Source organism: Mustela erminea, chromosome 8 (assembly GCF_009829155.1).
Source record: "Mustela erminea isolate mMusErm1 chromosome 8, mMusErm1.Pri, whole genome shotgun sequence".
Classification (NCBI taxonomy): domain Eukaryota; kingdom Metazoa; phylum Chordata; class Mammalia; order Carnivora; family Mustelidae; genus Mustela; species Mustela erminea.
Genome location: NC_045621.1, coordinates 42,650,997 through 42,678,238, shown reverse-complemented (window position 1 = coordinate 42,678,238; position 27,242 = coordinate 42,650,997). Strand labels below are relative to the sequence as shown.

At 46.8% G+C, this 27,242-nt stretch overlaps 1 protein-coding gene across 2 annotated transcripts in view; it reads left to right on the top strand.

The window, feature by feature from the left end:
- IQCA1 (IQ motif containing with AAA domain 1) overlaps positions 1–26,685 on the top strand; it is a 148,578-nt gene extending 121,893 nt beyond the window's left edge. For both annotated transcript variants that reach the window (XM_032355253.1, XM_032355252.1), the window contains 4 exons: positions 4,053–4,139; positions 14,030–14,207; positions 20,270–20,508; positions 26,089–26,685. In XM_032355253.1, the coding sequence (XP_032211144.1) occupies positions 4,053–4,139; positions 14,030–14,207; positions 20,270–20,508; positions 26,089–26,217 (633 nt within the window). In that variant the 3' untranslated portion in view covers positions 26,218–26,685. The remainder of the gene's footprint in view (positions 1–4,052; positions 4,140–14,029; positions 14,208–20,269; positions 20,509–26,088) is intronic.
- Positions 26,686–27,242: the final 557 nt, after the last annotated feature.

The window sequence follows — 27,242 nt, the reverse complement described above, 5'->3', positions numbered from 1 at the left end:
TGAGGAACGATCTCATTTTGGCAAATACGCACATCGAAGATGGGCTGTAAAGACAGGAAAGGTTTGATGAGTGACTTGAATGGAGGAGGCAAAGAGTGTCTCTGCGTCTGAATATGTATTCTGAAAATTTGTTAATGAATACTGCTCTTGCAATAACAATAAGAAAGAACCAAAATTCTACCAATTTCCATGTTTTCAAAGCTTAGTCTGTCCACCCTTTGTATTTCTTACTGTCTGTTGTCTCATAGACGTGCAGCCTGCACCAGTAACCACCCATCCCTCCTGCTCCCTGGAGGAGGAGGACAGCCCTTCTCCTTCTGAGGTCATCCTCTCCTGATTCCCCTCCCATTCCGTGCCACCCCTGGTCTCCATGCACCCCCCCCATCCTTCTGAAAGAATGTTCCCTGTCTCAGTCTCTGACTATTCACATCTCAGCCCCCATCACCCAGCTTCTGTCCCTTCCATGCCCTGCCAATGCCAGCAGTGACCTCCAGAATGCCAGAGCTTCAGGGCAGTGCTGGCCATGGTTGCCCATTCTGCCTGCCTGGATCTCTGACCTCCCTGAGCTCAGGGGACAGCTCTCTCTTCTGTGCCCTTTGTTCTCTCTGGTGCTGCTCTTACCCCCTAGCCTGAGCCCTCCTGCTCCATCGGCGTCTTCACCCCAACCCCATTCCATAGCCCACACTGGGCTTCTCCACTCTCATCCTTCACTTGTGAGTCCCTGCCATCCAGTCCCACATGCCCACCAACCACATTCCCAGTTCCCCAGGAACAGCTGTCCAGACTATCATGCCTTACACACCCGCCAGAGGGATTTTTCTAGAACACGACTAGAATCAAAGTTCTTGATTCAAGTCCCTTACAGACCCTCCACAGCTTCCAGGATAGAAGCAAGCTCCATAGCATGGTGACAGCCTCTGTGATGCCTTTGTGACCCCATGCATCCCCACGAGGGCACACTTAGCCCTATGCCCTGGCTCCTGTCCCCAGCATGGCCAGTGCGTCCCCCTCTTCACCTCTGTGACTTTCTAGAGACCACTAGACGTTCAGTCTGCTCTAAACTTTATCTGCAGTCTCCATTCCTGGTGGCCTGCCTGACCCACTTTTCCATCTTTCTGTCATTAGTGGTCCTTGCTGACACCCCATTTTCCTTGGGCCCCCCTCACAAGCTTCCCTCCCTGCCCATGGACAGGGCCTTGAGGGCAGGGACCCCAGCACCAAGCACCGTACCTAGCACATCAGAGCTCCTCCAGAGGCACTAATGAAGGAACATGTGAGAACAGCTCTTCTTCCACATCCAGAGCCAAAAACAGTAAAGCCAATCTATCCCTCCCACGACAACCCGTCGACTATTTGAAAACAACTCCCTTGCCGCCTTGAGTCTTCTTTTCTCCAAGGAAAAGTCTCATCCCTTAGATGGTTCCTGGTGGGAGAGGCTGTCCGCATGGGAGGACCCAGGTTCTGTTCTCCCTTCTCAGTCCAGAGCTAAGCGCCATCACAGGTGTCCTCAGGCCAGCTCGCCACTGTGGAAGGTCAGGAAAATGGAAAATGCACACCCGGCAGGACAGGACAATAATGGTTTTTAGCGTTCTTCTATCTGGAATGGCAGGGGACAGAGAAGGAAATGGGTTAATGAGATGCTTTTGACCAGACATCTTGTCTACCATGGTGAAATGGCAATGTGACCCCTGGTTAATAGAAGGGCCTGGGGACGTCAGGCTGAGCCAGGTCTGACTTCAGGTTCCAACATTTCTCCAGTGCTGATGGGCATGTTACCCCCCACTCAGTGACCTCGTGTATAAAGGGTGGGGGGTTGCTGGGACGTGCTTGGCACAGGATGGGGCACATGGCAAGTGAGGATAGCAGTGAAGTCGTGGAGATCAAGGCTCTTTGCCCACAATTATTCCTTGTATTGTTATTGTCAAACACTCACTGGGGAAATGTCTTCTTCATTTGATAAGTACTGAGCCCTGCCAAACCACGTCACCACCAAGGTCCTTTATGCAGCCCCGTGGGCCCCAAAGCAGGTGAATGGTCCGGTCAAAGCCATTCCTTCACAGATGCAGGTGCACGCTTATAGGAAGTGCGGAATTCCCCCACCAGCCCAACGGCGCAGACAAGTTCACAGGACAATTGTGGGCGGGCCCGTTCAATGCAATGCGGTGAACAGAACAATTTTAAACCAGGTACTGGAAGTGAGACTGCTGGTCTCAAAATTGTCCCAGCTAAGAAGAGTCCTGCATTTCGGGACCATTGAGGTGGCTTACTTCGTTAGAGGCAGAAGGAGAAAAGTCCCACAGCAATTCTCGGTGCTCACATCTGCAATTGCCATTAAGAAAAGTGGGTTGTGGAAAAGCTGCCGCTTGCCAAGTGGACACAGGAGTGGGGAGGCCCGCTGCCCCAGCAAGCACACGATTTAGCCAAAGACAGGAGACGACAGTTTATGCGGAAACTGTTCCGCTGCAGCTTTCTGTTCCAAAGCTACGATTTTTCCAAGGGAGTGAAAAGAATAAGGTTTTGCCTTTGTCATTATAAAGTGTCTCTTTTCTAAGAAGCTTAAAACCCAGCATCTCATTTTCTTATTTTCTTTGGGGGCTGGAAGTAGGGAAGCTTTGGACTTAAAATAGCTTTTAGCAGAACAATGCTTCCGTAGGCCCCGCCCTCTGCAGCAGGCCAGGGGCACTGTAAAGTAGAGGGGCAAGGAGCCCAGAGAATGGACAGCTGGGGAGGGGGCCCCAGGGTCTGGCTTGGGTACAGAGGGAACCCGTGGACATGGCCATGCTTCCAGCCAACTCTGCAGCCTGCTTCTGCCACTCTCCAGCTGTGTGAACTTGGACAAGGTCCCCTTGCGTCTTTCAGCTAAGTTTCGCCGTTTGTAAAATCTGGATGAGCAGAGAAGCACCTGCCTCCTAGGGCATGGCGTGAAAGAGTTGTCATCTAGCAGCCAGGGTGTGGACTCATACCGCATCAGTGCTGGCCCCAACGGTGCGTGTGCTGCCATGGGTGACCCATGTGGCCCCGGCCAGGCCCAGGGCTGCTCACTGACTCACCGTGAAGGTCACACCCACCACACCCCCCAGGAGCTGGGATTACAATGTGCAACTCTGGATTCTTAAACTCTGTGGCTCTGTGTCTAAAAATTAAGGCCTACCAAACAGGGGTCGGCTGGTCTGCTTCTGTCCAAAAGTGCTGATGAGCATGGGGCTGTGAAGGCTCATGGCCCAGAACTCATACTGGCCCCAGGATCAGGTTCCATGCGCTCCTGTCTTTACACAGGCATGATCTGCTCGCCGTGGCTCCTGATGCTGCGGGAAGAGACATGGCCACGTGCACCTCGTGACTTTTCCATCATTTACTAAATGCCCGTCTTGGTTACAACTCACGCCAGCTGCCTTAATGATGTTTTAAGATATATAAAAATAGGAGTACATAAGGCTCTATTTGCCGTGGCTAGAGACAGCTTTTATCTGGTCACGGTTTTGCACAAAGCACAGATTGTTGCAAAAATACCCAAACTTTGCTATCGTGGGGGCGCTTTGAAGAGATTGTTCAGTGAGTGGCAATTATTCCCAGGCCCACGGTAAGTAAGGCCCAGCGCTGGCGCGAAGCCCTGCCCGCCATGGAGGGGCTCAGAGCCACCTTCCAGGCAAAACGTCGGGCACAAAAGCACAGCCGCGCAGCAGCGAACAAATGGCATCACAGGGGCCCCTTGTGCTGAAACAGCTTTTCTCACGACGAGCGAGTCTGAAAGAACCTGGGAGCAGCAAGTAGGCTGTCATTAAACCTGAGGCCCAAATGCCCGTTGGTTTGCCGCAGAACACGGCTGGTTGATTTCAAGCCGAACCGATTCAAGGCTCCGGGTCCTAGGGAAGAACGGACAGTGCCGGCATGTGGTGCCCCATCCTGCTGTGCAGGAGGGGTGCGGTCCTGCCCCGGAGCCCTTCTGGGCACCCCTACCCCCGAGAGCCCTGTTGGGGAGCCATCGGGTCCTGCTGTCCGTCAGGGTCCACGAGAGAGATGCATTCACAGCCAAGGTCCCCTTCTCCTTGCAGGTGGCCCGGGAGCTCCAGCCCTCCGTGGTGTGGATAGGAGACACAGAAAAGACCTTCTACAAGAGAGTCCCCAGCGCAGAAAGGATGGTGAGGGGTTCTCGATCTTTCTCCATTTGGCCTTCTCTTTCCCCTCCCCTCAGGGGACCCTTACCAAGGACTGTCTCCACTTTTCAAGAACGTCTTCTTTAAGGGAGGAAGGGCATGAAGGGGCAGCTGTCTTTCTCTGCCCTCTACATGTCTGTACTTGAAAAACTTCAGTGGTCTGATTTTATGAGGCGTAATTAGGGGAAAACATGAAGGAAAGTATGGAAGGAAGGGGGAGGAGGAGCTTTGGACCCAAACATGTGACTCAGAGGTAAGAAACAATTCAGAGAATTTTCCTTGGTTAAAGCAAATGGTACACATAGGAGTTATTATTAGGATTTCCTATTGTTCATAATAATAAATAGCAAAGGCTTGAAATTTAGGAACAAAGACCTTCGACAGGACTGCTAAGTGCCGGCGGTTGGGGCCCCCGGGGAGCGCCCTCTCAACTGCTTCCTTCCTTCCTTTCTCTCCTTCAGATGCTCCCCCTCCCCCGAACCTCCCCCCACAAATCACCAGCAAATTTCCCACAAGTTAAAAAAAATTTGCAGATACACATGATTGTTATTCCACATCAATTTGCACCAAAGCAAATAGTGGTTAACTGTGAATTTCTGATTAAATTCATAAGGATTTTAATCACTTTCAATCCTTATGTATTATACATCATTTTTAGCAGGTAGAGATGATTTGGATAAAGAATGAAAGCTCCATCTTTTCTTCCCCAAATGAGCCTTGATTGCCCTGTCATTTCAGAAACTCTTAAGAGGACTCATTCATTATTAAATCCGGGAATCTGAGATTTCACTCCCTCTGCTGGCCAAGTTGCTACATTGACGAAAGTCCCTCCCCACCCCACCCCACAGGAACACATGAAGGCGGGCGTTACTATGAGCCCGATCAGAAATCTAAAGAGACAAAGAGACCTCCCGGGCGTGTATAATCCAACGTGCCCCACACCCAACATCATCAGAAACCTTGCCTGGGGAGTAGGAGACGTGGTTTCCAGGCTCTCTGTGTTGTTCACCTGAGCTGACTGTGTGTCTGAGCAAGTAACTTAACCTCTCTGAGCATCCACTTCCTTAAGACTTAATTAACGGTTTCCAGAGAGCAGAGCCTCCAGCTCAGAATCCCCGTCCCCCCCCATTCTCTGCCATGCCTGCCCACAGGCTCTGGCTGCTCGTCTGCACCCCGGAGTCTGTGGGGAACAAGATGAATCCAAAATGCTCATTTGTAAGAGAGCCAGAGGAGCCCTAAGGGAAGGGCTGATGGTGGGAAATGAAATGCCTCAGGGTCGGCAGACATCTCCCACAGAGGGAGTCCTGGTGCAGGGCAGGCTGCCGGCAAAGGAGAGACAAGCAGGGTGTCTCCAGGCCTCCCACCTAAACCAACCCCACTGTTGCTGATCTCAGGAGACTCAGCCCAAGCTCTGATTCCCACAAACAGAGCCACAGGCTAATGTTATTCCGGTAAAACATGAAGGCCTTTGGTGCCAGAGTCTTTGCAGGGGACCAGTAGGACCTTTATTCTCTCTAGCTTTGCATTGCAACAGTCTGCCATCCCTCAAGGGAATTAATGGTGCTGAAGGCCATGAATCACACCCCTATGTAATTCCCAGGACACCTGACAGGAAACAAACCGAAGTGGTCCTTGGGTTCCCAAATGTCCTGAGCCATCCCAGGTGCAGACAGAGCTGTAGGAGGCATGAACACCCCATCTGGCAGGAGAGCATGGCAGCGGGGGTGGTGGGGTGGGGATCACTGTGTGCGTCCTCCAGCTGTACATGGGAGCAGGTGTCACCACTCACCCCCAAGTCCTGGACCTGCCCCTCAGGCGGCCCCTGCTTCCTTCCTGGAGAGATGGGGCCAGGCCTGGGCCACTTCAGCTCTCTGTCCCCACACCCAGCCTCTGACTTAGGCTCTTACCAAGTCCCCCAGTCACCAGGGCTGGAGCTGTTGGAGCATTGTCCAGCTGCCTTCTGAAGCTGGCCACCAAAAGCCAAGGGCATCCACAGGTGACAGGAACCCAGGAGACATCACAACCAGCTTCTCATTGCTCACTCGACTACCCCTGGGCAAAGCCTACAGTCTTCCTTCTGCCATGGTCCATCCTCTGTCCCAAAGGCTCCACGATCCCAAAGACACTGAGGCATAGAGAAGGAAGTCCACCTGCAAAGAAATCAGGAGGCTGCCAAGCTCACCAACAAAAACTACAATAGACAGCCCGCTCGAGACTGCCACCTGGATCAGAGGCATTCCAGAATCTCCCCTTGAAAAAAAAGTCTCGCTCACCACAGTGACCCACTGCCCCCTTGATGCCTCAACATTTGGATTAAGTCTCCCAAGGTCATGAAATGTATGAGGAGCACCCCATCTTGAGCAGCAAAGCAAGGAAGAAGCCCAGCCTGGGCACGATGGCTACTGAGCCTGGCTCAGCCTGGGAAGCTGAGCTCTCTGGGGCAGGAACCGCAGGCCCAACACCTAGGACAGCTGTGAACAAGAGGAAGAGGTTCCCAGGGGCACAATTCCTATGTCAGGGAGGCTTCCAGCAACTCTGGGAAGGAAGCGGTCTTCTCCTGTTTTACATAAGAGGACAAAAGTCTCCAACGGAGCCACAGCAGATTGGGGATAGTGCTGGCACCCAGAAACACGTTTGTCTGAACGCAAAGGCCAGGCCTTTCTCCCCATCTGGACAGTGCTCCCAGCTGGGATGCCACTGAGTGCCAGGCATTCTCCCCTCCCTCGTGCTTCCGCCTACCATGTGGACACCCAGGTCCATTCTCCACATCTCCCCAGCCCACAGGCCACTCCAGACCACAGCCTGAAAACTGCCTGTGGGGTCCTCTGGTCTTAGAGACGAGGTACCCTGCTCGAGAATTCCAGCACTCCTGCCCACACCGTCGTCCTGCCCCGTTGTCCTCAACAGCCCAGAAAGTCCTTCACCTCTAGACTTTCTCGAATGTCTGAGCTCCCAGCATGCCCCTCCCTCCCCACCACGAGCAGCCCCCTTCTCTTCTCCTCCTCCTGCGAGCAGAGTCCCCCTCTCCACTGGGTGCAGCTCACACTGCCAGGCAGTTGTTTGTGGACGAGGGGAAGGCAGTAAAGAATGAGAGCAGACAGGCTGCAGCTGCATTTTCCGCACCATTACCCTTCGTCCCTCATCTAGCAGGAGCCTTCCTGACATCACCGTAGGCCTCCGCGAGGGAAGCTCGTGCTTTGTTAGAGCCGGCTGCAGTGGGGTTGTGGGGAGCTGACTACAGAACGGCAAATGGAAATTGCCGTGTGGATGCTAAGCAATAATTTGAAACTGCCCATGGGATTGTGGCCATGCGGGGGCTGGCAGGACCGGACATAGAGGCCGTGGCCGTGGATGTTGCCAGGTGACTGTGGGGACGTTGGCTGGTGTGATGGATAGGCGCCAGGGTCTCGTGCATAATGGACAGGCCTCTGAACTGGAACAGGGGTGGCCCGGGTGCAGGGGAGTGCTGATTGAATGGACTCGCCTTTCATTTTCACCCCCTCTGCATGGGACTACACGGCACTGTCAGCAAGGGTGTCACTCTCGCTGCAGCCCAGGATCAACATTTGTTATCGGAAACAGGCTAATGAAGTTCAGGGGTCCCTGCCATTTCCGGATGTGCATGTAGCAAGATCATCTGCCTCAGAACAGGCAGCCAGCCCCACCATCACCATGGCAACCAAGCTGCTGGGGATGGGCTCAGACCACACAAGCAAGTCTCTCACCACACGAAGTGCAGTCTCCAGCTTCACTGCGGCCCTGAGGTCTGTCCTCCTTCCACCAGCCTTTGGGCAGCTGCCATGTGCACCTGGCACATCCCCGTCACCCCTGCCACCTGCTTTATTCTCCATCAAGCTTCTTAAAAGACCAGTCTGTTCTCATATCCCCACTCACCCCTCAACCCACCACTATCTGTTCTTGGCTTTCCAACTCCATAGAAACAGCTCTCTGAAAGTTTTTCTTTGACATCCATTTTGCCAACAAACACTTCGGTTCTATTGCTCTTTTTGCCATGTTTGAGGTGGTTGAATTTCACCATTTTGTAAAACTCTGTCTTCCCTTAACTTCCACAACCCTGGCTTCCTAATACCCCACCAACACTTTTTTCTGTGTCTCCTCCTTCTGTGTCTTCTGTCTCCTCAAGTTTCCATCCCAGGCCCCTGGCCTATTTCTCTCACCTTGTCTTTCTTGGGCACCATCTCATGGCTTGAAAAATCACCCCCAAACCAATGACAGCCCCACCCCATCCCCAGCCCAGTGTTCTCCCCTGAGGCTCAGGTCCAAGCATCCATGGGAAACCTCCCATGGAGTCTACAAAGCCTGCCCAAACCCTCCTCCCTCATGACTGCTGCTGCTTTTGCATTTTCAAAAGGTTGGTTTTATTTAAAACAACCATGCTTCAGAGGTGCCTGGGTGGCTCAGGGGGTTAAAATAACCATGCTTCATAAGAGGGCTTTGGATTCGCACTGGTAAAATGAACCCTGAATATCACCAAACTCGCCGAGCCTCATAGATGTGCAGTGGATTATTTCCTGGCACAGGTATAGATATTCTCATGAGGTCTCTTCTTCCAGAATCTCAGCAGAGGGCTTTCTTCAGCAATATGGGGCCCAAAGGCAGTTTCTCAGAACTAGGTAAATGAAAAATTATAATTTAATATAACAGAAACTGATGGGAACTTTTTACGCAGTCATTGTGCACTCTGTTGGCAAATTGCTAGTTTCCTCCAAATTGCAAGCCTCCAGTTTTTCTGTCTCTGTCCTTTAAACACCTTACTCTTCAGTAGAGAAGACTTGGCATTGGTTTCACCCACACGCGTATTTCAGAATAAGACACAATTATCCCTTAATAAGCACTTCATCAGACAGACACATTAGGCCATGCAATCCTCACAACAACCGAATAAGTTGGGCACTGTGACTACCCCATTTCTCAGATTTAGGGACTAAGGCTCAGAGAAGTTGAGTCATCTGCTCAAGGTCACACAGCTGTTAAGAGCAGAGCCAAGACTGTGATCAAATATGTCTGAATCAAAAGCTGTGCATTTAACTATTTGCCGTACCATCTGCCTATTATTATGGAGTTTCTTCCTTGGGTGTTTGTTTCTTTGTTTGCATTTAGTGGAGAGGGGAGGGAGTTTGCACATAGCCTGGCCCCCAAGTTAAGTTCAGCATCAAAGTTAACCCCAGCAAACACCCCTCCCTGTCTCAGGACAGCCCAGAGGCTGGGTCTGAGTGATGGCAGGTTTCTGCAGAGACCTGGGGTGGGGATTAAGGAGCAGGCCATTCATGAGCAGATCCTGATTCTCATTGTCAGAGCTGTCCACTTCTAGGATTCCAGGAAGTCTCATTCCATCATCCCTCTCCTGTGCTTTCCCCTTTTAAGCTCTTCTGTTCTCCTGGGTAGAATCATGCAGGGCCATTGCTTCCTCCTGGTGGGGCTGGAGCAGTCTCTGGATTCCTGTGGGTGCAGGCGGAGATGATAGGAAGATGCCTGGTGGTCTGGCCTCAGGCCCAGCCTCCAGGATTTATTTTGCTGGAAAAATTCCTCTCTTTCTCTGCTATGTTTTACATTATAAAAAGTCTCCTCTAAACTGAATCCAACAACATAAAAAAAGGATTATACACCATGACCAAGTGGGATTTACCCTCGGTTTAACATCCAAAAATCAATTAATGTAATATACTATTATATCATTGGAAGAAAAGACAAAAACCATATCATCTCAATACGTGCAGAAAAAGCACTTGACAAAATCCAGCAACCTTTCATAATAGAAAATCAATGACATAGGGAAAAAAAAGAACTTCCTCCACCCGATAAAGGGCAACTACAAAAAATCCACAGCTAACATCATATTTAATGGCAAAAGACTGTATGCTTTTCCCTTAACATAACCTTTTCTCCCCAGTATTATATTGGAGGGTCTCACCTGGGCAATTAGGGGGAAAAATGAAATAAAAGGTATCCACATTAGAAAAGAAGAGGTAAAACTATTTCTATTTGTAGATGGCATGACCTCATATATAGAAAACCTTAAGGAATCCACTAAAAACCATTAGGACTAATAAACAAGTTCAGCAAGTTTGCAAGACACAAGATCCATACACAAAAAGCAACTTATTTCTATACATGTGCAATGAAAAATCAAAAATTAAAATTAAGAAATAATTTATAATAACATCAAAAAATAAAATATTAGGAATAAATTTAACAAAGGAAGTACAAGATTTCAACCCTGAAAACTACAAAAACGTTGAAAAAGTTAAAAGCTAGATAAATGGAAAGATATATCAAGTTCATGGACTGAAAACCTTAATATTGTTAAACAGCAAGAATTCCCAAACTGACCTGCACATTCAGTGCAATTCCCATCACAGTGCCATCTGACTTACGGGAAGAAATTGACAAGCTGATCCTAAAATCCATATGGAAATTCAAGGGACCTTCAAAAGCCAGAACAATCTTGAAGAACAGAGTTGGAGTGCTGACACTTCCCAGTGTCAAAACTTACCACAAAGCTGTACCAAGCAGGACAGTGTGGTGCTGGCATTAGAAGAGACATATAGATCAGCAGGATAGAATTCAGAGTCCAAAAATAAACCCTTATATTTACAATCAATTGACTTTTTGAACAAGGTGCCAAGATAATTCAATGGAGGGAGTATAGTTTTTCAAGAAATGGTGCTGGGACAATTCCATAGCCATGTGCAAAAGAATAAAGTTGGATCCCTACCTCACACAGTATTCAAAAATCAAACCCTAATGCATCGAAGACCTACAAGGAAGAGCTAAAACTCTAAAACCTGTAGAAGAATATAGAAGCATAAATCTCTGTGACCTTAAAGCAATGATACCTTAGATATGACACTGAAAATATGAACAACAGAAGAAAAAAAGTTACATCTCATCAAAGCTAAAAACTTTTTTTGCTGTAATGGACATCATCAAGAAAGTGGAAAGGCGACCCACAGCATGGAAGAAAGTACTTGAAAATCATTGATCTGACAAGGTACTTGTGTCTAGAACATATAAAGAACTCTTACAACTCAATAATAAAAGACAAATGACCCGATTTTTTAAAAAGTGGACAAAAGAGTTGAAGAAGTCAAGAAATGGCTGATAAACGCATGAAAAGATGCTCAACGTCATCAGCCATCAGAAAGACACAAATTGAAATCCCAATGAGATACCCCTTTACATCCGTAAGGGTAGTTAAATTTTTTTAAAAAGGGAAAAGAAAGAGAACAGAAGAACACATAATAACAAGTGTTCATAGGATGTAGGGAGATGTAAACCTCAGCCACTTAGGAAAGAAGTCTGACATCTCCTCAAAAGGTTAAACATAAAATAACTATATGATCTAGCAACTCAATTCCTGTGTGTCTGAGCCCAAGTAAAATGTTCATAGCAGCATGATTCACAAGAGCCCAAAGGTAGAAACAACCCAGACACCCATCAACTGATGGTGGGATGCATAAAATATGGCCTATCTGGACAATGGCTGTCACGCAGCAAGTAATGAATGCTGCCACAATATGGGCGAATCCCGAAGATACTACACAAAGTGAAGGAAGCCACAGACATGCACGCACACCATATACTGGGTGATCTCATTTCTCTGAAATATCCAGAATATACAAATCTGTAGAGACACAGGGTGGATAACTGGCTGCCTCAGTCTGGAGGAAGGGGTTAGGGTGGAAGCTTTCAGTGACTGCTACAGGGCGGTCTTTTGGGAATGATGAAAATATTCTAAAATGGACTGTGGCAACGTTTGCACAACTCTGTGAATATACTAAAAAAAAAAAAAAAAACACTCAAATTATACAGTTTAAATAGATGAATCATATAGTATGTGAATTCTACCTCAATAAAGCTGATATGGATACATCATAACAATATATATCTAATAAGAAAATATGACATAACACACTACAATAATAATAAACACATACTTTATTTCTCCTTTGTAACCCTCCACTGAGATAGGCCCTGACCCAGGAAGAGGAATGGGGGTGGTGGGGGGGGACACGCAAGCCTCTGGCAATCCCCTCTGAGAGGGAGGGGACCCCAGCAGAGCAGAAGGAGGAGCATGAGTCTGGGAGTCATCTTGCTCATGTACTCTGGGACTGGAGACATCACTCAGCCTCTCTGGGCCCAAGGTTTTCATGTCTGAGTGAGGGGAGGACTGTTCCCTCTGGGGGAGGTCCTGAGGACTCAGTGGGAAGTCCATGTTGTGGAGAGAGAAGTACCTGGAACCCAGTAGGCCCTCGCCAGCTCCTACTTACTAGGATTATTAAGCTGGAAGTCGCATAAACAGCCTGGACATAAGAAGTGGCAAGTGCGTGGTCGACATCGGAGAGGTCTAGCTTCCTGCCTGGTCCTTGGACACCAACAGAAGTCCCCAGGTCTGCTGGGGCCAGACCTCCCCATGTTTCTGCAGCTTCCCATCAGGCTCTCCTCCTAACATCCCTGCAACCTCCAGGCGCCTGTTCTTTCCCACCTGGCCTCCCTCCTGCACCTTCTCAATCCAGATGTGGAATGGGGCCTTCTTACTGGTCAAAAGGAAGGAAAAAGAAGAATGCCAACCACCACTGGAGCAGGCACAACCAACAGTCTAATGATGAGGAACAGTCACCCCAGGGCTGTGCAGCTCCCCTGGGGTGCCCCTGACCTCCTGAGTGCTCAGTCACACCTGACTCCCCCCTCCACTGTGCAGGACAGTTGGTGGGCCCAGCTGTGACTCCCAGCTCTGCTCAGGGCCTCCCACGGAACAGGGTATCACAGCAAGTGAGCATCCCTGTCTCAGGGACCCTGCAAACTGTCCCCAGCACTGTCACTGCACCCACCAACTATGGCCCCAATACACTACCATTCACTGTTATTCCTGAGCACAGGTCTTATCAAACACCTGCTCTCCCCCAGGGTCACAGGCCCTTCCTGCCTGCAGGGCTGTCCCTGGGCTGGGCTGGGCTGTGCAGGGACACACAGGGAAACCCGGACTGGGCAACAGGGGCCAGTCCCTGCAGGGTGGTCATAGCAAGATCAGGCCTGCTGTGCTCTGGGAAAGCCATGCACTGGCTTCTGTCACTCCTGCTCAACACTCAGATTCTAATTGGCTCAATCACCCCCAAGCCAAGTGGGACCAAAAACAGCCGAGTCTGCTCAGGGCTCCTCTGCAGAGGCTCTCTCCATCACACCAACCGTCCTCCTCCTCCCCACACTTCCTCCTCATGCGGCTAATTGAAAGCTGGTGTGTCGCCATGGCAACCTGGCCAAATCTGACCCCCATGGCCTGGAACTCATCCTCCCTGGGGTCCCTCGCATCTTGCTCCTCTCCCTCGTTAGTGTTGAGACTTTACTAAAATAATACAGGTTCAAACTCTTTCCAAACTGCTTCAGAGACAGAAGCATCACACTCTTTTGTAAGCAGGTGCTTTCCAGACAGGAGATCCAGACCTTCGGAGGCTCGCAGTCAGGGCTGGCAGCAAAGGCAGCTTTGGGGTCACCCTCAGAATGGTTCAGAGGAACGCAGATTGCCACGGCCAAGCCCCTCCCTCTAGCCAGCTTCCTTCCACTGGGAAACCTGCCCAGCTTCCCATTCCGAGGGCCAAGGTGCTAAAAAGATCAGTCAGGTGCTTCCTTCTTCCTTCCCCTTTTCCAAATCCGAATGCTGGCGGTGGAGGAAAGGAAGGGACTGCAATTCGAACCACCCAGACCAGGATGAACTCTGAGAATCATGCCTGTCTGGGCTTTGAGGTTCACTCGGACAAATGCGTGCCTCGGAGCATTCCGAGAGTAAGTGTTCTTCCGTCCTGAATTTTTTTTTTCTGCATGTGAGCTCATGTTCCCCTTCTCCCTCTTTCTCCCAGATGGAACCTAAACGCCTCAAAAAACAGCTTCCAAAAATCCTGAGACTTCTGAAACCGGACGACAGGATTCTGATTGTGGGGACGACACAGCGCCCTTTTGATGCTGAACTTCAATCTTTTTGCAAAGTTTACCAAAAAATTATTTTGGTTCCCAGACCAGACTATGCTTCAAGATTCGGCAAGTACCCCAGCCCTTTCCCGTGTGGGGTGGTGGAGGGTGGGCCGGGTGGTGTCAGGCATGTGGCACCAGCGTGAGATCCCCAGGAACACAGCCCTGACCGGACAGTGGTGGAGGAAGAGCCCATGTGCTGGAGGGGGCTCCGGGACAGGGGCAGAACCTGGGCCGTAAATATGAACAACCAGGTCGTGAGAGCAAAGAGTGTCTGTCCTGTTGTCACATTGTTCTTGTTACCCAGGACAGAAGGAAACTGGACAGGGATTATTATTTGGGGCCCTGAAGGTGACGAGAGTTGCTGCGGGTGCCGATTTTTCTTGCGACGGGTGCCTTGGACCCACGGTGATGGTGTCTCCCTCAGAGAGCACCTCTCTTTCCACAGGATGATTTGTTTTAGTTTCCCAGTCTCAAAGTATTCATCCAGGAGCGCGTTGACTTACTTAAAATAACCATGAACAGTAACAACGTGCCTCTGGAGTTTTTGCCCCTTGAACAGACCATTCAAAATCTCCTTTTGAAATGTATTTTTAAGTGGAACTGACACTAAAAAAGTGATTTTGGAGGTGGTGCAATGAAGCCGTAGAGAGCCACAAGGTATGAGCCCTAAGGAGACATAATTCTGAATCCAGGCTCTGCCCAGGATAGCGGGACAACCTGGACAGCTCAGTGGACCTTCTGAGCCTCCACTGCTTGCTCCGTACAGAGGACCCCTTAGTCCCCAGGGCTGTCATGACCCTTATGTGAGGTTGGCACCAGAACACTCAGCACCATACCAGCCCCCTGGAGAGCCCAGGGGTGCTGCACAGGGAAGAAGCCAAGATGGTAGCCATGGTTATGGAGAAGGAGAGTGTGACCGGGCCATGAGTGGCCACCGTGTTGCAGGAGTGGTTTCTATTACCTGTGTCTGTCAAGCAAACCACCGCAGTGGCTTCAAACAACTGATTATTCCACCCCATGGTTCAGAGGGTTCACAGGCTCAACTGGCAAGTTCTCCTTCATGTTCCTCAGGATGTTGCTGTCGGGGGTCTGTTTGGGCTTCATCTGAAGACTCAGCAGGGCTGGACATACGTGGTTATTCACACCCACGACTGGAGTTGATGCTAGATGCTCAGCTGGGACTCGCAGCCAGACAGCCTACACCTGGTCTCTCCATGTGGCTTTGCCCTGCGCAGCGGTTGGTTCTCACAAGAGAGCATCCTGAGAGCAAACGTTTCAAAAGGTTCAGGCAGAAGCTGGAGAGATTCCTGTGACCCAGCCTCAGACATCACACAAAGTCCCTTTCACAAACCCCACGGGTCAAGAGCAAGTCCCAGGCCAGCCCAGATTCAAGGGCAGTGGACCAAACAAGGGTCTGAATACTACAGGGCAGCTCAGGGAGGGGTCATCTTTACCTCTTGTGGTGGTGATGGCAGATTTGGTATAGAGACGGTGATGGTGGATTCAGTGTGGCAAAGGGCAGTGATGGTGGTGGCAGCCTGGTGCCAGGGAACAGGAAGGTGGTCACATGGGCAGCGGTGGGGGCAGCAGTGTGGTATGGACAGGAAGGTGCCCCCGGTGGAGTAGGGATGGAGGTGAGACAGCCTATGGTAGCAGTTAACATGAATAAGATAATGAAAATGACCAGGTCAGACTCGGTTTCTAGGCAGCCTTCTCCAGTCACAACAGCACCCCCAAAACCCTTTCTGCTTCATCTTAAGCTCCTGGCCCATGTTATCTGCTAGAGAACCACCAGCCAGTCCATGTGTTGTACAAGCTCCTTTCTCTCTTGATAAGCTGTGATCCTGGCTTCACAAATCCATGTCATACACAAAGTACAGGAGGACGTCATTCTCAATTATTCCTCCTTCATTCTAGTGGCTTCTTCATCCCCTGGAGCCTCTGGGACATTCACTAGGTCCTTTGTAATCAGCCAGCATCAAAGGAAAAGAGAGAAGACAGGAGAGAGTATCTGCCTCACAGGAGGTTTCAGGGGCAAGACCCAGAAGGGCCAACTGTTGTTTCACTCCTGCTGCCTTGGCCAGAATGACTCCCATGGCCTCACTGGAGTTCAAGGCAGCAGGGCTGTGCAGTCCCACCAAGGAAAGGCTCAGCACGGAGCTCAGTGGATGCCAGCCATCTCCCCCTCCTCCTGGAGTCCACACAGAGCATCCTCCTCTCCCAGCTTTCTCTCTCTCATTTCTGTTGGTAGATTTCCTCTCACGATCCCAGGGTTTGATTTTGTTTGGGGTTTTTTGTGGTAGATATGTATTTTGAGCTCTCTTAATGGAATAAGTTATGGTGTCATTAATTTGGGGGGAACAGAGCATTATTCTTGACTTTGGATTGAATAGTTTCTATTATTTGACAAAACCACAGGCCCTTTAAAAATGAAGCTATTGATGTACAACAAGGACAGTTGTGTTGTTTTGCTAAAATGACAGGCATCCGTAAGGACACAGATCATACTACAGATTCCAACCTGAATCTCCCTGTGGCAGCATCACAGGGGAGGAAGGAGAAAGCATCCCCTCACCCGCGGGCAGATGATAAACGTGCAGGCAGGGGTTTGCTTGGGCCCAAGGCTCTGCCCACTACACCACAGGCTTCTCACATATGTCTTCCATGGTGGCTGATTTGTTCAGGTCGCCATTCTTGCTGACGTCACAATGCTGCTGTCCAGCATTTCCTCCAGTGACCTTGAAGTTTTCATAGCCATGGTGGCTAGGACATTCGTCTTAAAGAAAGACTGTTCCTGTCTTTGCCGTGATCAAAAATGGTCTCTTCCAGCCCATAAAGCATGGGCTGCAAATCCATAACCTGGGCCTCTGCCTGGCCATCTATCTACCAGCAGCAGAGTGAGGGAGGTGTTGAGGAACATTCACCTTCCCGTGTCTCAAATCCCTCCAGGCAGGGTGGGGGAGTAACAGCTGAGAAGGAAAGGGTGGGTCAGAACGAGGAAGCACAATCCTTAAGGTTTACCAAATAGAATTCAATATCTACCTTCTTTCCCCAAATCAAGCTGTTTCCTTCAAAATGTCTGCAAAGAAAATCCACCCGCAAGGTTGATTAATGCCTCGTCTAGTCCCCAGAAGTCCCTCTGGGCCTCCTCTCCCCACATTCCTAATGCTTCCTGCTCTCGCCTCTCTTCCTGGGGGTCTGTTTCACTAATAACCCAATTTATCATAGACCTCCACCCCAGACCCAGTGTCTGGTCGGATGAGTTCAGTCCACATCTTCCGATTTTTCTAGAATTCTGGTCTTCAGAGGCCAGAAGCTCGTCCAAATCCTATTATCACTTCCTGGGCTTTTGTAAAATCACAAATAACAAATGAATTTTAAGATACTACGTCATCTCAAGAACACAGTTGAGAGCCAGGACAGAATCCATTTGGAACATCAAAAGCAGAAAAGGAGATTCAAAGACCAGGTTCTTTTCAGTCTAAAGAAGGGAAAGAGAATGCAGATTAGTCTGAAGAGGTGAGGAGTCTGTGCACTTGGTCTGGAGCCCCTCCGCTCCCTTTACCACACACCATTCACCGATCCCACCACCCCCAACACCCCCACAGCCAGCCCCTATTCTCCTATGCTCTCTCTCGTCCTCTCCACCTGCCCTGCTGGGCAAAGACTGGGCAGCTTGTGCTCCAGAGCTCACTGTGGGCTTCCCACATCCACGGTCCCCACCCCAGGCTGTGACTCACTCTGCTCCTGACCCCCATCCTAACCCCACCGCGGGTGGATTTTTAGAAGCAGTAGAAGCTGTTCTTTTAAAGGAAGTCTAGTTCATCATATGAGAAGTCAAAGTGATTCTCTTCCTCATTCTCTGGATCTTGAGGAGACTGGGCAAGTGGCCAAGCCCCCCTGTAGCAGTGGCCACTTCCACGTTTTCCCTTACTGCGCCTCCATTAACAAACGGTGAGCTTTGGGGGAAAATCAATGATGTGTGTATTATGAGGACCCTTGGCCAAAAGTCCACTTAAGCATCAAGTACCATACATTTTAAAGAATCAACAGTGTGTTCCCACATACTTGCTAAACCAGAGTAATTATAGTTTTTTGCTCTGCTTCTAAAGAATCTTTACTTACAGAGAGACCTCTTGTGTTGGGAGGCTGGGTGGCTGTGACTGTTGCAGCTTAGCAGAGAGGCAGGAATGGGAGCTGGGCATTGGTTTCTGGGAGCCCTCACCCTTCCTGTTTGCTTACCCACTGGTTCACGTCCACACCATTGGGAAGAAGCTTGCCTGGATGTCCAGGTCAGAAGCTCTCAGAGTTCCCAGCCTGGGAAAATAATTGGGTCCTCAGCTGGGGGAACTGTGCCCTGTGCTTCAGCATTAAGCATGCTCTCTTCTCAGCTTCCAGAGTCACCATGCAGACCTGGACATACTGTTTTTCAGGGTTATAAATCTGGGCTGGGGCACATTAGATCCCAAGGGATAATGCTGCCTGGTCATTTTTCTTATTTTTCCCATGGATTATATTTTCTAATTTCTGATTCAACCTCAGTTATGTCTAGGCTGTACAGATATATTCTTAGACATGTTCTGTATTTATGCTTTAATGAGAATTGGGAAATTTGATACAAAATGGAATTACTAATGATAATTACAAGAACAACAGTGACACAACTACAAGAAAGTAAGCTGCCCGCCGTATGCTAGGTCAATGCTCTTCCGATCCCTTTCTCTGCCTTCTTGTATTTATTTGTCACAGCAGCCTGAGGAACAGATCTTTCTACTCGCATTTTATAGGGAACCCTAAGATGAATTCAAGCTCAAACACACCCACCAAGAAAGTAACAGAGTAGATGTGGGGGGTTAGATGTTGCTTTAGGTCCGTTTGGTGGCCCACGTGGCCCTTGATACATAACCTTACACATAGACACAGTATGGCCCAGAGTAATATGCCTGCCAGCAACTCGGCTCACCACAAGGCCAAGGACCACCACCCCCATCACTCTGGTGGAGGTGGATTGTTAAAATGACTCATGACCCAAAATCTCACTCTGTGATGTGGCTCATAGACACATGGAGGTCATCCTATTCCTTTTCATTTTATCAAGTATTTGTGGATCAATGTATTTGGATGAGCTAGTCATTTAACAAATCCAACAGTGCCAGATTATATAGTAATGGTCATTTAAAAAAAAAAAAAAAACTGTTTCAAATATCCCTCGAAGAAGGTCAAAATGCTTGAGAAACATTTGACCAGATCCTCCCAGCACTCCAGCACTGAGAACAGCTAGGAGACAGGTGGCCTTGGCAAAGTCTCACCTTTCTTACTGTCTAGATACAATGAAACAAGCCACTGTGACTCTCACTTACTTCCCCCTCTGTGGAATGCCTGCAATTCCCTGAGTTTAATATTATTACAAATGCTGTGTGAGAGTCCGTTCTCTCTCTTAAGTTCAGTAATTCCAAAATTCATTTTCACAACATCCCTGTGTTCTAAGAGAAATCTCTCTGTCATCCCAGGTCCCACTAACCCAGAGAACCACTGAGCACCCACCCATGGGATTTCAGTAGACCGCTGCCTATTTACAATTATTGGGGGGCAAGGGGAGAATAAGGGTCAAATTTCACCTGAAGGGAACTGAGCCCAGTGATGATGAATGGAGAATCTGAATTCCAATCCCACATATAAAAATAATGCACAAAATATTTATAAGTTTAAAAAAAAGTCAAAGTCCTACTCAAAAATACTTTGCAAAATATAATTTTGCAGAGTATTTGAGAACTTTGCAGAGATCCCATATGTACCCTATCTGAATTTCCAATCTTGAAAGATTTTGAACATCTCTGAAGATACCACACTAAAACTATATTGAATGTGGTTTCATTTTTTTTCTTGTTTTGTGGGTCTAGGACCTCAGGGCCAACAATATGCAGGTCTTAGAGTTGAAATCATTCAGAGGGAAAAAAGTATTCAGTTCTGTGGCTTTCTGATCATTTGAATTACAATTAAACTGGAGTATTCCCCCTGCACATTGCTTTCTTGATGACCTGCAGCTTTGTACCAAGAACGAGACAATATTGCTTTCCCTGTGGTGACCCTTGTTCTCTGTGTCTTTTCCACCATCTTGGATGCAACAGTTTTGTGGAAACAGATCATTCAACGCAACGGAGGCATCATTACCAATGCCTTGAATATAAGTTGCCTGGCAAAGATCACCGACGGTTTCACCCAGGGACACATAGTCGAGGTGGTTAAAGGCGTGCTCACAGACCGCAGAATCCGGCAGCAAAATTACAAACCACTCATGGCAGCAGAGTTTATCGCAATGCTAACCAGCATGAGTCCTGTGTACCAGGAGGAAGAGGAGAGCTTTAAGGTACACAGAACACCTATGTGGTCAGTTCTTCGCCACAGACACTTGTCACATAACCTCCTCCCTCTGGTTCCTGAATTTCATGAATTTGTCATATACAATGAATTTTGGAAACCTGAAATTTTATATCACAAATTCGTGCCAGCCTTGCTGGTAAAACATGTCTTCCAAGATTTAGGAAAAATTGTGGTCTGTGACCACAATTAACAGCCAAACTGCAGAATTAAATAGTAGTTTTGAGGGGTGCCTGGGTGGCTCAGTGGGTTAAACCTCTGCCTTTAACTCAGGTCATGATCCCAGAGTCCTGGGATCGAGCCCCACATCGGGCTCTCTGCTCAGCAGGAAGCTGCTTCCCCCCACCCTCTGCCTGCCTCTCTGCCTACTTGTGATCTCTGTCAAATAAATAAATAAAATCTTTAAAATAAATAAATAGTAGTTTTGAAACCACTGGATTCAAACACACACACACAAGCACACACATACACACACACACACACACACACACACACACACACCGTACATACATGTATGCACACCTTCCCCTTGGGTCACTGGATTTTACTTCATATTTCATGTCATGGAACAAGTTGTGCAGAAAGAAAACCATTCTCTAAATAGTGCATTTCAAGCCCATGATGGTTTTGTCCCAGATTTGCTGTGGCATGCTTCATTTTTCAGTGCATTTGCAATAGGGAATCACAAGAGGACTCACCAAAATTTGATTTTCTAATTTTTTTATTATAATCTGTGATGTTCAGAGAATTTTTTAGATCTAGAGGAAACTGAGAACCAGCTCTTCCAAATCCCTCTTTTACAGGAGGAAAAGAAGTTGCAGAAAGCTATGTGCCTTATCCAAGCAAATCACCATGAAAACCTAGATGCCCAGGCCAACAGGCACACCTCACACTCCTTTTAATCAAAATGAATACGACGGTGTTCACTTTCTGGACCTAGAGGCAGTTTCCTTGTCCAACTGAGAAAACAAGAGGAAAATTATATCCATGCAATTATACCCACCACAACATTGGCCATGCAATCATCAGAAAAAGTATCAGAATTCTCATCTAAGCCTTGTGCATCTGGAAGCCTGCTTAAGATTAGGAAAATTTCCTGCTGCAATATATCACTTTCCACCAACTCTAAAAACCATGTTTCCCTCCTGCTTTGCTGCTGATGTTTCAGTACAAGTTGGAAAAGAGTCACAATACTGATCTCCCACAAAAATTAGCATAAGAACTGGCAAACTTTTCTACAAAGGGCCAGAGAGCAAATATTTTCTGCTTTGAGAGCTCCGCAGTCTCTGTTACAACTATTCAATGTTGTATCATAGTACAAAAGCATTCATACACAGTATGTAAATGAATGGGCATGACTGTGTTCTAATAAAACTTTATTTGCAAAAACAGCCAGCAGGCCAGATATGGACCATCAGCTATAGTTTTGCTTAAAAGGGTCTAGGAAAACAGCAAAGAAATATTTCCAACTCCAAGCTGGAGTTTTTGCCAAGGATTTGAATTAATGTTCTTGTTAACTATTTAAGCCTTGTTAGAATTAATTGCAAATGTTTACCCTCTTCTTGTGATATAACCTATTCTTTTCCTATTTTTTTTTTTCTTTTGTAAAATAATCATTTTCCTACTCATTCTGAGGAGCTGGGTTTGGGGTAGTAAAACCTATGCTTTCTCTTAGCTGGGTTTTTAACTTTCCAAAGTGATTTGTGTAAGTTTTTCTGTTCTAGGTACTGGAGGTCCAGTAACTAACTGATCACACTATTCAAGAGAAGGAAATGCTACCATGGTATAATCTGAAATGAGAACACACATGCTTCTCACTTCCATTCTTGGCCTATTTGATCATTTTATTCTTTTTTTTTTTTAAGCAAACTAAATCATTTTTCCACCATCACTGCCAGTCCCCTCCCCCATCAATTTCTGCTTCTTATTGTAGCTAAGGAGCTTGGTACAGCACTCGGCCCCAAATAGATGTTCAATAAACATTTTTAGTGGCAAATTTATAGAGCAGATGGATAGATGGGCTGACACTTGATGCTGGTGAATAATGTGATACTGTGGCTGAAGTTGCTTGTGCTCATTCCAATCATTTCTTCTCTGAGAAATTGGACCTAACTGTGCTTCTGACAATGTGCAGACTAGGATCTTGCAGATTCTCCAAACACATAGTACCCTGCTTCATGGACATGATGGAGAAAATATTTAAGGATAATGATGGTAATAATCATAATGATGTTAGCTAATACTTATTGACTACTTCTCTGCCAGGTGCTGTTGTAACTCATTTAGACCTTATAGTCTTCCTATTTTACAAATGGAAACAGAGACAGGTATGGCGGGCAGAATAATGGCCCTCCAATAATGTCTACAGCCCAGTCCCTAGAATCTATAAATATGTTTGGTCACATGGCAGAAGGAGTTAAGGTTACAGATGGAGTAAATGTGTTAATCCACTGAACCTAAAATAGATTATCCTTATTTATACTAGTGAGTCCAACATAACGATAAAAAGTAGAAGAGGGAATCAGAAGAGAGAACCAGAAAGTTAGCAACATGGAAAGGACCCATTTGTACCCCAAGTAGCCCCGTGTTGCTAGCTTGAAGGTGGAGGGGCCACAAGCCAGGAGAGCTGGTGGTCTCAGGAAAGTGTAAAAGATGAGGGAGTGGATTGTCCTCTGGAGTTCCAGAAAGGATGACAGCATGCAGACACCAAGATTTTAGCCCAGTGAGATCCATTTTGGACTTTCAAACTTCAGGACCAAAGAACAATGAATGGTTTTGGGTTTTTTTTTTTTTGTTATGTCACTAAGTTCATGGTAATTTGCTACAGCAGGAAAAAAGGTGGGGGGGAGGCAAAGTGACTTCTCCTAGTCACACAGCTAAAAGCAAACAGAGCTGAAATTCAAGCCATCCTCCTAAGGCAATTTTATTACCCATATTTTATACTGTGTCTCAGTAAATTAGGAGTTCATCATCTTACATTGAAAACAGAGCCAAAGTGAAAAGAAAGATGAGAATAATCCCCAAGTGCCAGAAACAAAGATAAATCCCAAACACTGGGACAACCATGTGCCTGGCCTGCAGCATAGAGAAAAGTCAAGACTAGGAAACAAGAAAGAGATTAGGGCCATAGAGGATGAAGAGGCAATACCTGCTGCTGCTGTGAATAGTTCTGTGGTATGTCAACATCACCAAGGAGCATTAACTTCAAAGCATCACTACAAGATGTGCTTCTGCATCTGGCTTTAGAGGACTGTTTAGAAGCAGTACCAAGGGACAGACAAATAATGAGAAAGATAAAGAACAAAACAGAGCCTCCTACTCAAAAGGAACCTGAAAATAAAACTCCAAAACATGTTAGGAAATCGAGTGCCTAGTACAGCCTGACAAAGATGTTTAAATTAATATAATTCATTCAGATGTTGGAAGAAATAAATGAAGGTGTCCTTTCCAATAGAGATGTACACTAAGTGTTGAAACATTCCATTCCAGAAATGGAATAAGAAGAAATAATTATGGGAAAAATCACAAAAGAAAGCTTAGAAATTAAAAATACAATAATTTGAAATGGCAAAAATAAAAGCAGTATGAACTCTAGACTAGGCATTGTCAAAGAGCAAATTTATGGACTGGAGGATACTCCCTCTGGAGACAGTACAGAAAAACCAAAAAGATAAAATCCATAAACTGCAATTAAGAACCTTTGAAGACATTGACACCTAACTTATGGAAGCTCTAGAAGAAAATAATAGAAGAAATATCAAAGGAGCAATTATTTGAAGAAAGATTTGCTGAAAATTTTCTTGAATTAAAGACATGCGTTCTTAGATTAAAAATGAACTTTAAGTGACCAGCAGAAAAAAATTTTAAAAATCCACACAAACATACATTACTGTGAATCTTTGAATAAGATAACAAGCTAGTCTTCAAACATGCCGGATGGCCTACAAAGAAACAATGGGGAGGTCCTGCAGGTTTTTTTTTTAAGATTTTATTTATTTATTTGACAGAGAGAAATCACAAGTAGTTGGAGAGGCAGGCAGAGAGAGAGAGAGAGGAGGAAGCAGGCTCCCTGCTGAGCAGAGAGCCCCATGCGGGACTCGATCCCAGGACCCTGAGATCACGACCCGAGCCGAAGGCAGCGGCTTAACCCACTGAGCCACCAAGGCGCCCAGTCCTGCAGTTTTTTGACAGAGATCTGTTCCAGAAGACAACACAATCATTTCTGCAAGGTGCTGAGGAACAGTAACTGTGTGCCTAACATTTATCCCCAGCTAAACTAGCACCCAAGAGACAGGAGACAATAAAGACACTTTAAGACTTAAAAAGACTGAGCTAGCCTTCCACTCAGAGCAATTTAGAAATACCAGTAAAACTGAAGAAGCTCAGGGCACCTGGGTGGCTCAGTGGGTTAAAGCCTCTGCCTTCCACTCAGGTCATGATCCTAGCATCCTGGGATTGAGCCCCACTTTGGGCTCTCTGCTCAGCAGGGAGCCTGCTTCTCCCTCTCTCTCTGCCTGCCTCTCTGACTACTTGTGATCTCTGTCTGTCAAATAAATAAATAAAATCTTAAAAAAAAAAAAAAAACCTGAAGAAGCTTATGTCCTACCCCACCCCCAGGAATTCCATTTCTATGTATATGTCATAGAGAAGTTTCCTCTAAGTATACAAGGAAATACATACAAATTCCTAACAAAAAGTTGGAAATGGCCTATATGTCCATTAATAGGAGAATTGATAAACAACTTGTAGTGCAGTCATTCAGTGAAATATTTTACTACTATAAAGTTTATAAACTAAAATGTTTCTCAGCTTTCAAATGAAAAGTGAAGGTTGAGGAAAATGCATTCACAGGGCCAGTTGGAACCACGAGGTGCTCTGTTGGTATATCAGCTCCAGTATTTCTGCCATGTTTTCAACAGTCCCCCTCCCAGTGTTTGTGTGGCCTCCCATGGCTCCCACTTGGCCACCAGTCCAACTTCTGATGCCCACATGTGAACCACAGAGGGTCATTCACGTTACCAAGAAAGCCCATGCCCTCAGGACAGAATAGGATACCCAGAAAGACAGGTAATGTTGAAAGGAAGACCTGCTCATTAGATTTGGACTGTGATTCTCTCAAACTGTTAACTCCTTGAGGTGGAAATTTCAAGTTGTGTCAAAATACAGGTTGGAAAACTCCCTGAAAAAAGAATTTGTATTAAATATACATTAAATGTCCAAAGTTTGATGGCTGCTTGCCCCTTCCTTCTTAGCAAGCTTTTCTTTATTTTTAAGAATATTCCAGTGAATGCATGCCATTTTTTTAAATTTTATTTTTTCAGTGTTCCAAGATTCATTGTTTATGCACCACACCCAGTACTCCATGCAATACATGCCCTCCTTAATACCCACCACCAATCTCACCTAATTCCCCACCCCCCCTCCCCTCCAAAACACTCAGTTTGTTTCTCAGTATCCACAGTCTCTCATGGTTTGTCTCACCTTCCAATTTTTGCCCAGTTCACTTTTCCTTTCTTTCTCCTGAATATGTGCCATTTTGATATTTTCCTAAACATCTGTTCTGTTTCAGGACTGGTATGCCAAAACCCCCATGGGTAAAAAGCGAGCTTTGGCACTAATGGGAGGGAACACTGAAAAAGAAAAGGACAAAGGGAAAAAGAAGGAAAAGAAGGGAAAAAAGGAGAAGAAGAAAAAGTAATGCCCTTCTGAGGAACCATCCTTGAGTGTCTCAGGGATGGAGGTGGACCTGACCTGCCGGGGAGAAGGCTCACCATTGCCTGTCTGAAGAAGACCCTGGCCGATGCCCCGAGCTCATCTGCCCCTGTGTTCACTCACGTCTGTAGGAGGCTGCACACCAAGTTTGATGTCCATCACAATTGTTTCTAGAGCTCTTAATTGTTTCTCAGTTTGTGTGAAATTTGTGTGTAATCGAAATCCACTCTACACACAGTCTTTCCACTTCATCAGTACTAGTTGACAAATTTACAATGTGATAGTTAGAAAATACTCTAATTTGACAACTATAAGTAATTTGAGTCTGTCACTAGCACTCCGGCTTTTTATTAATCCATATATACTGTGTATGATCTTACACATATTTTAATACATTAGTTCTTTGCTCTATTAATCTATTTCATATAATGGAATAAAAACTGTTGTCTTTGAACCGACTCAGTAATTTGGTTGTTGGAGCCAAAAAAGATGTTTAAAATTGGTGAGTTTAGGGGCACCTGGGTGGCCTTGTCAGTTGAGCATCCAACACTTGATCTCAGTTCAGGTTCTGACCTCAGGTTTGTGAGTTCAAGCCCCATGGTTGGCTCCACACTGGGCGTAATGAATGATTGACTTTGAAGATGGAGGAACCTAAGTCCAGGGTCACACAGTGGACATATGGGACAGCGGGACTAAAATCATCCTCCCTCCCAGACTGGTGCTCTTGAGAAGTGCAGGAACATGAGCAGGCCAATGGCTAGAGGAAAAGTACTACATAAACATAGGGTAGATGTGGAAATGAGGAAGCCCGAATGAAGAAGCAAGAAACGTTAAATAAGAACAAAACTAAAGAACAGAAAAATAATGGTCAAAAGATAAATTTAAATTTTATATGAAGATGAAAGTTTGTTTGGTGGAAGATGGTAAGTAACCTGTTTCTAAGTTGCAGTGGGAATGCCAGCAGAAGAAGCAGACTGCATTTATTTGAAATTTAATTTATTTAAAGATGTA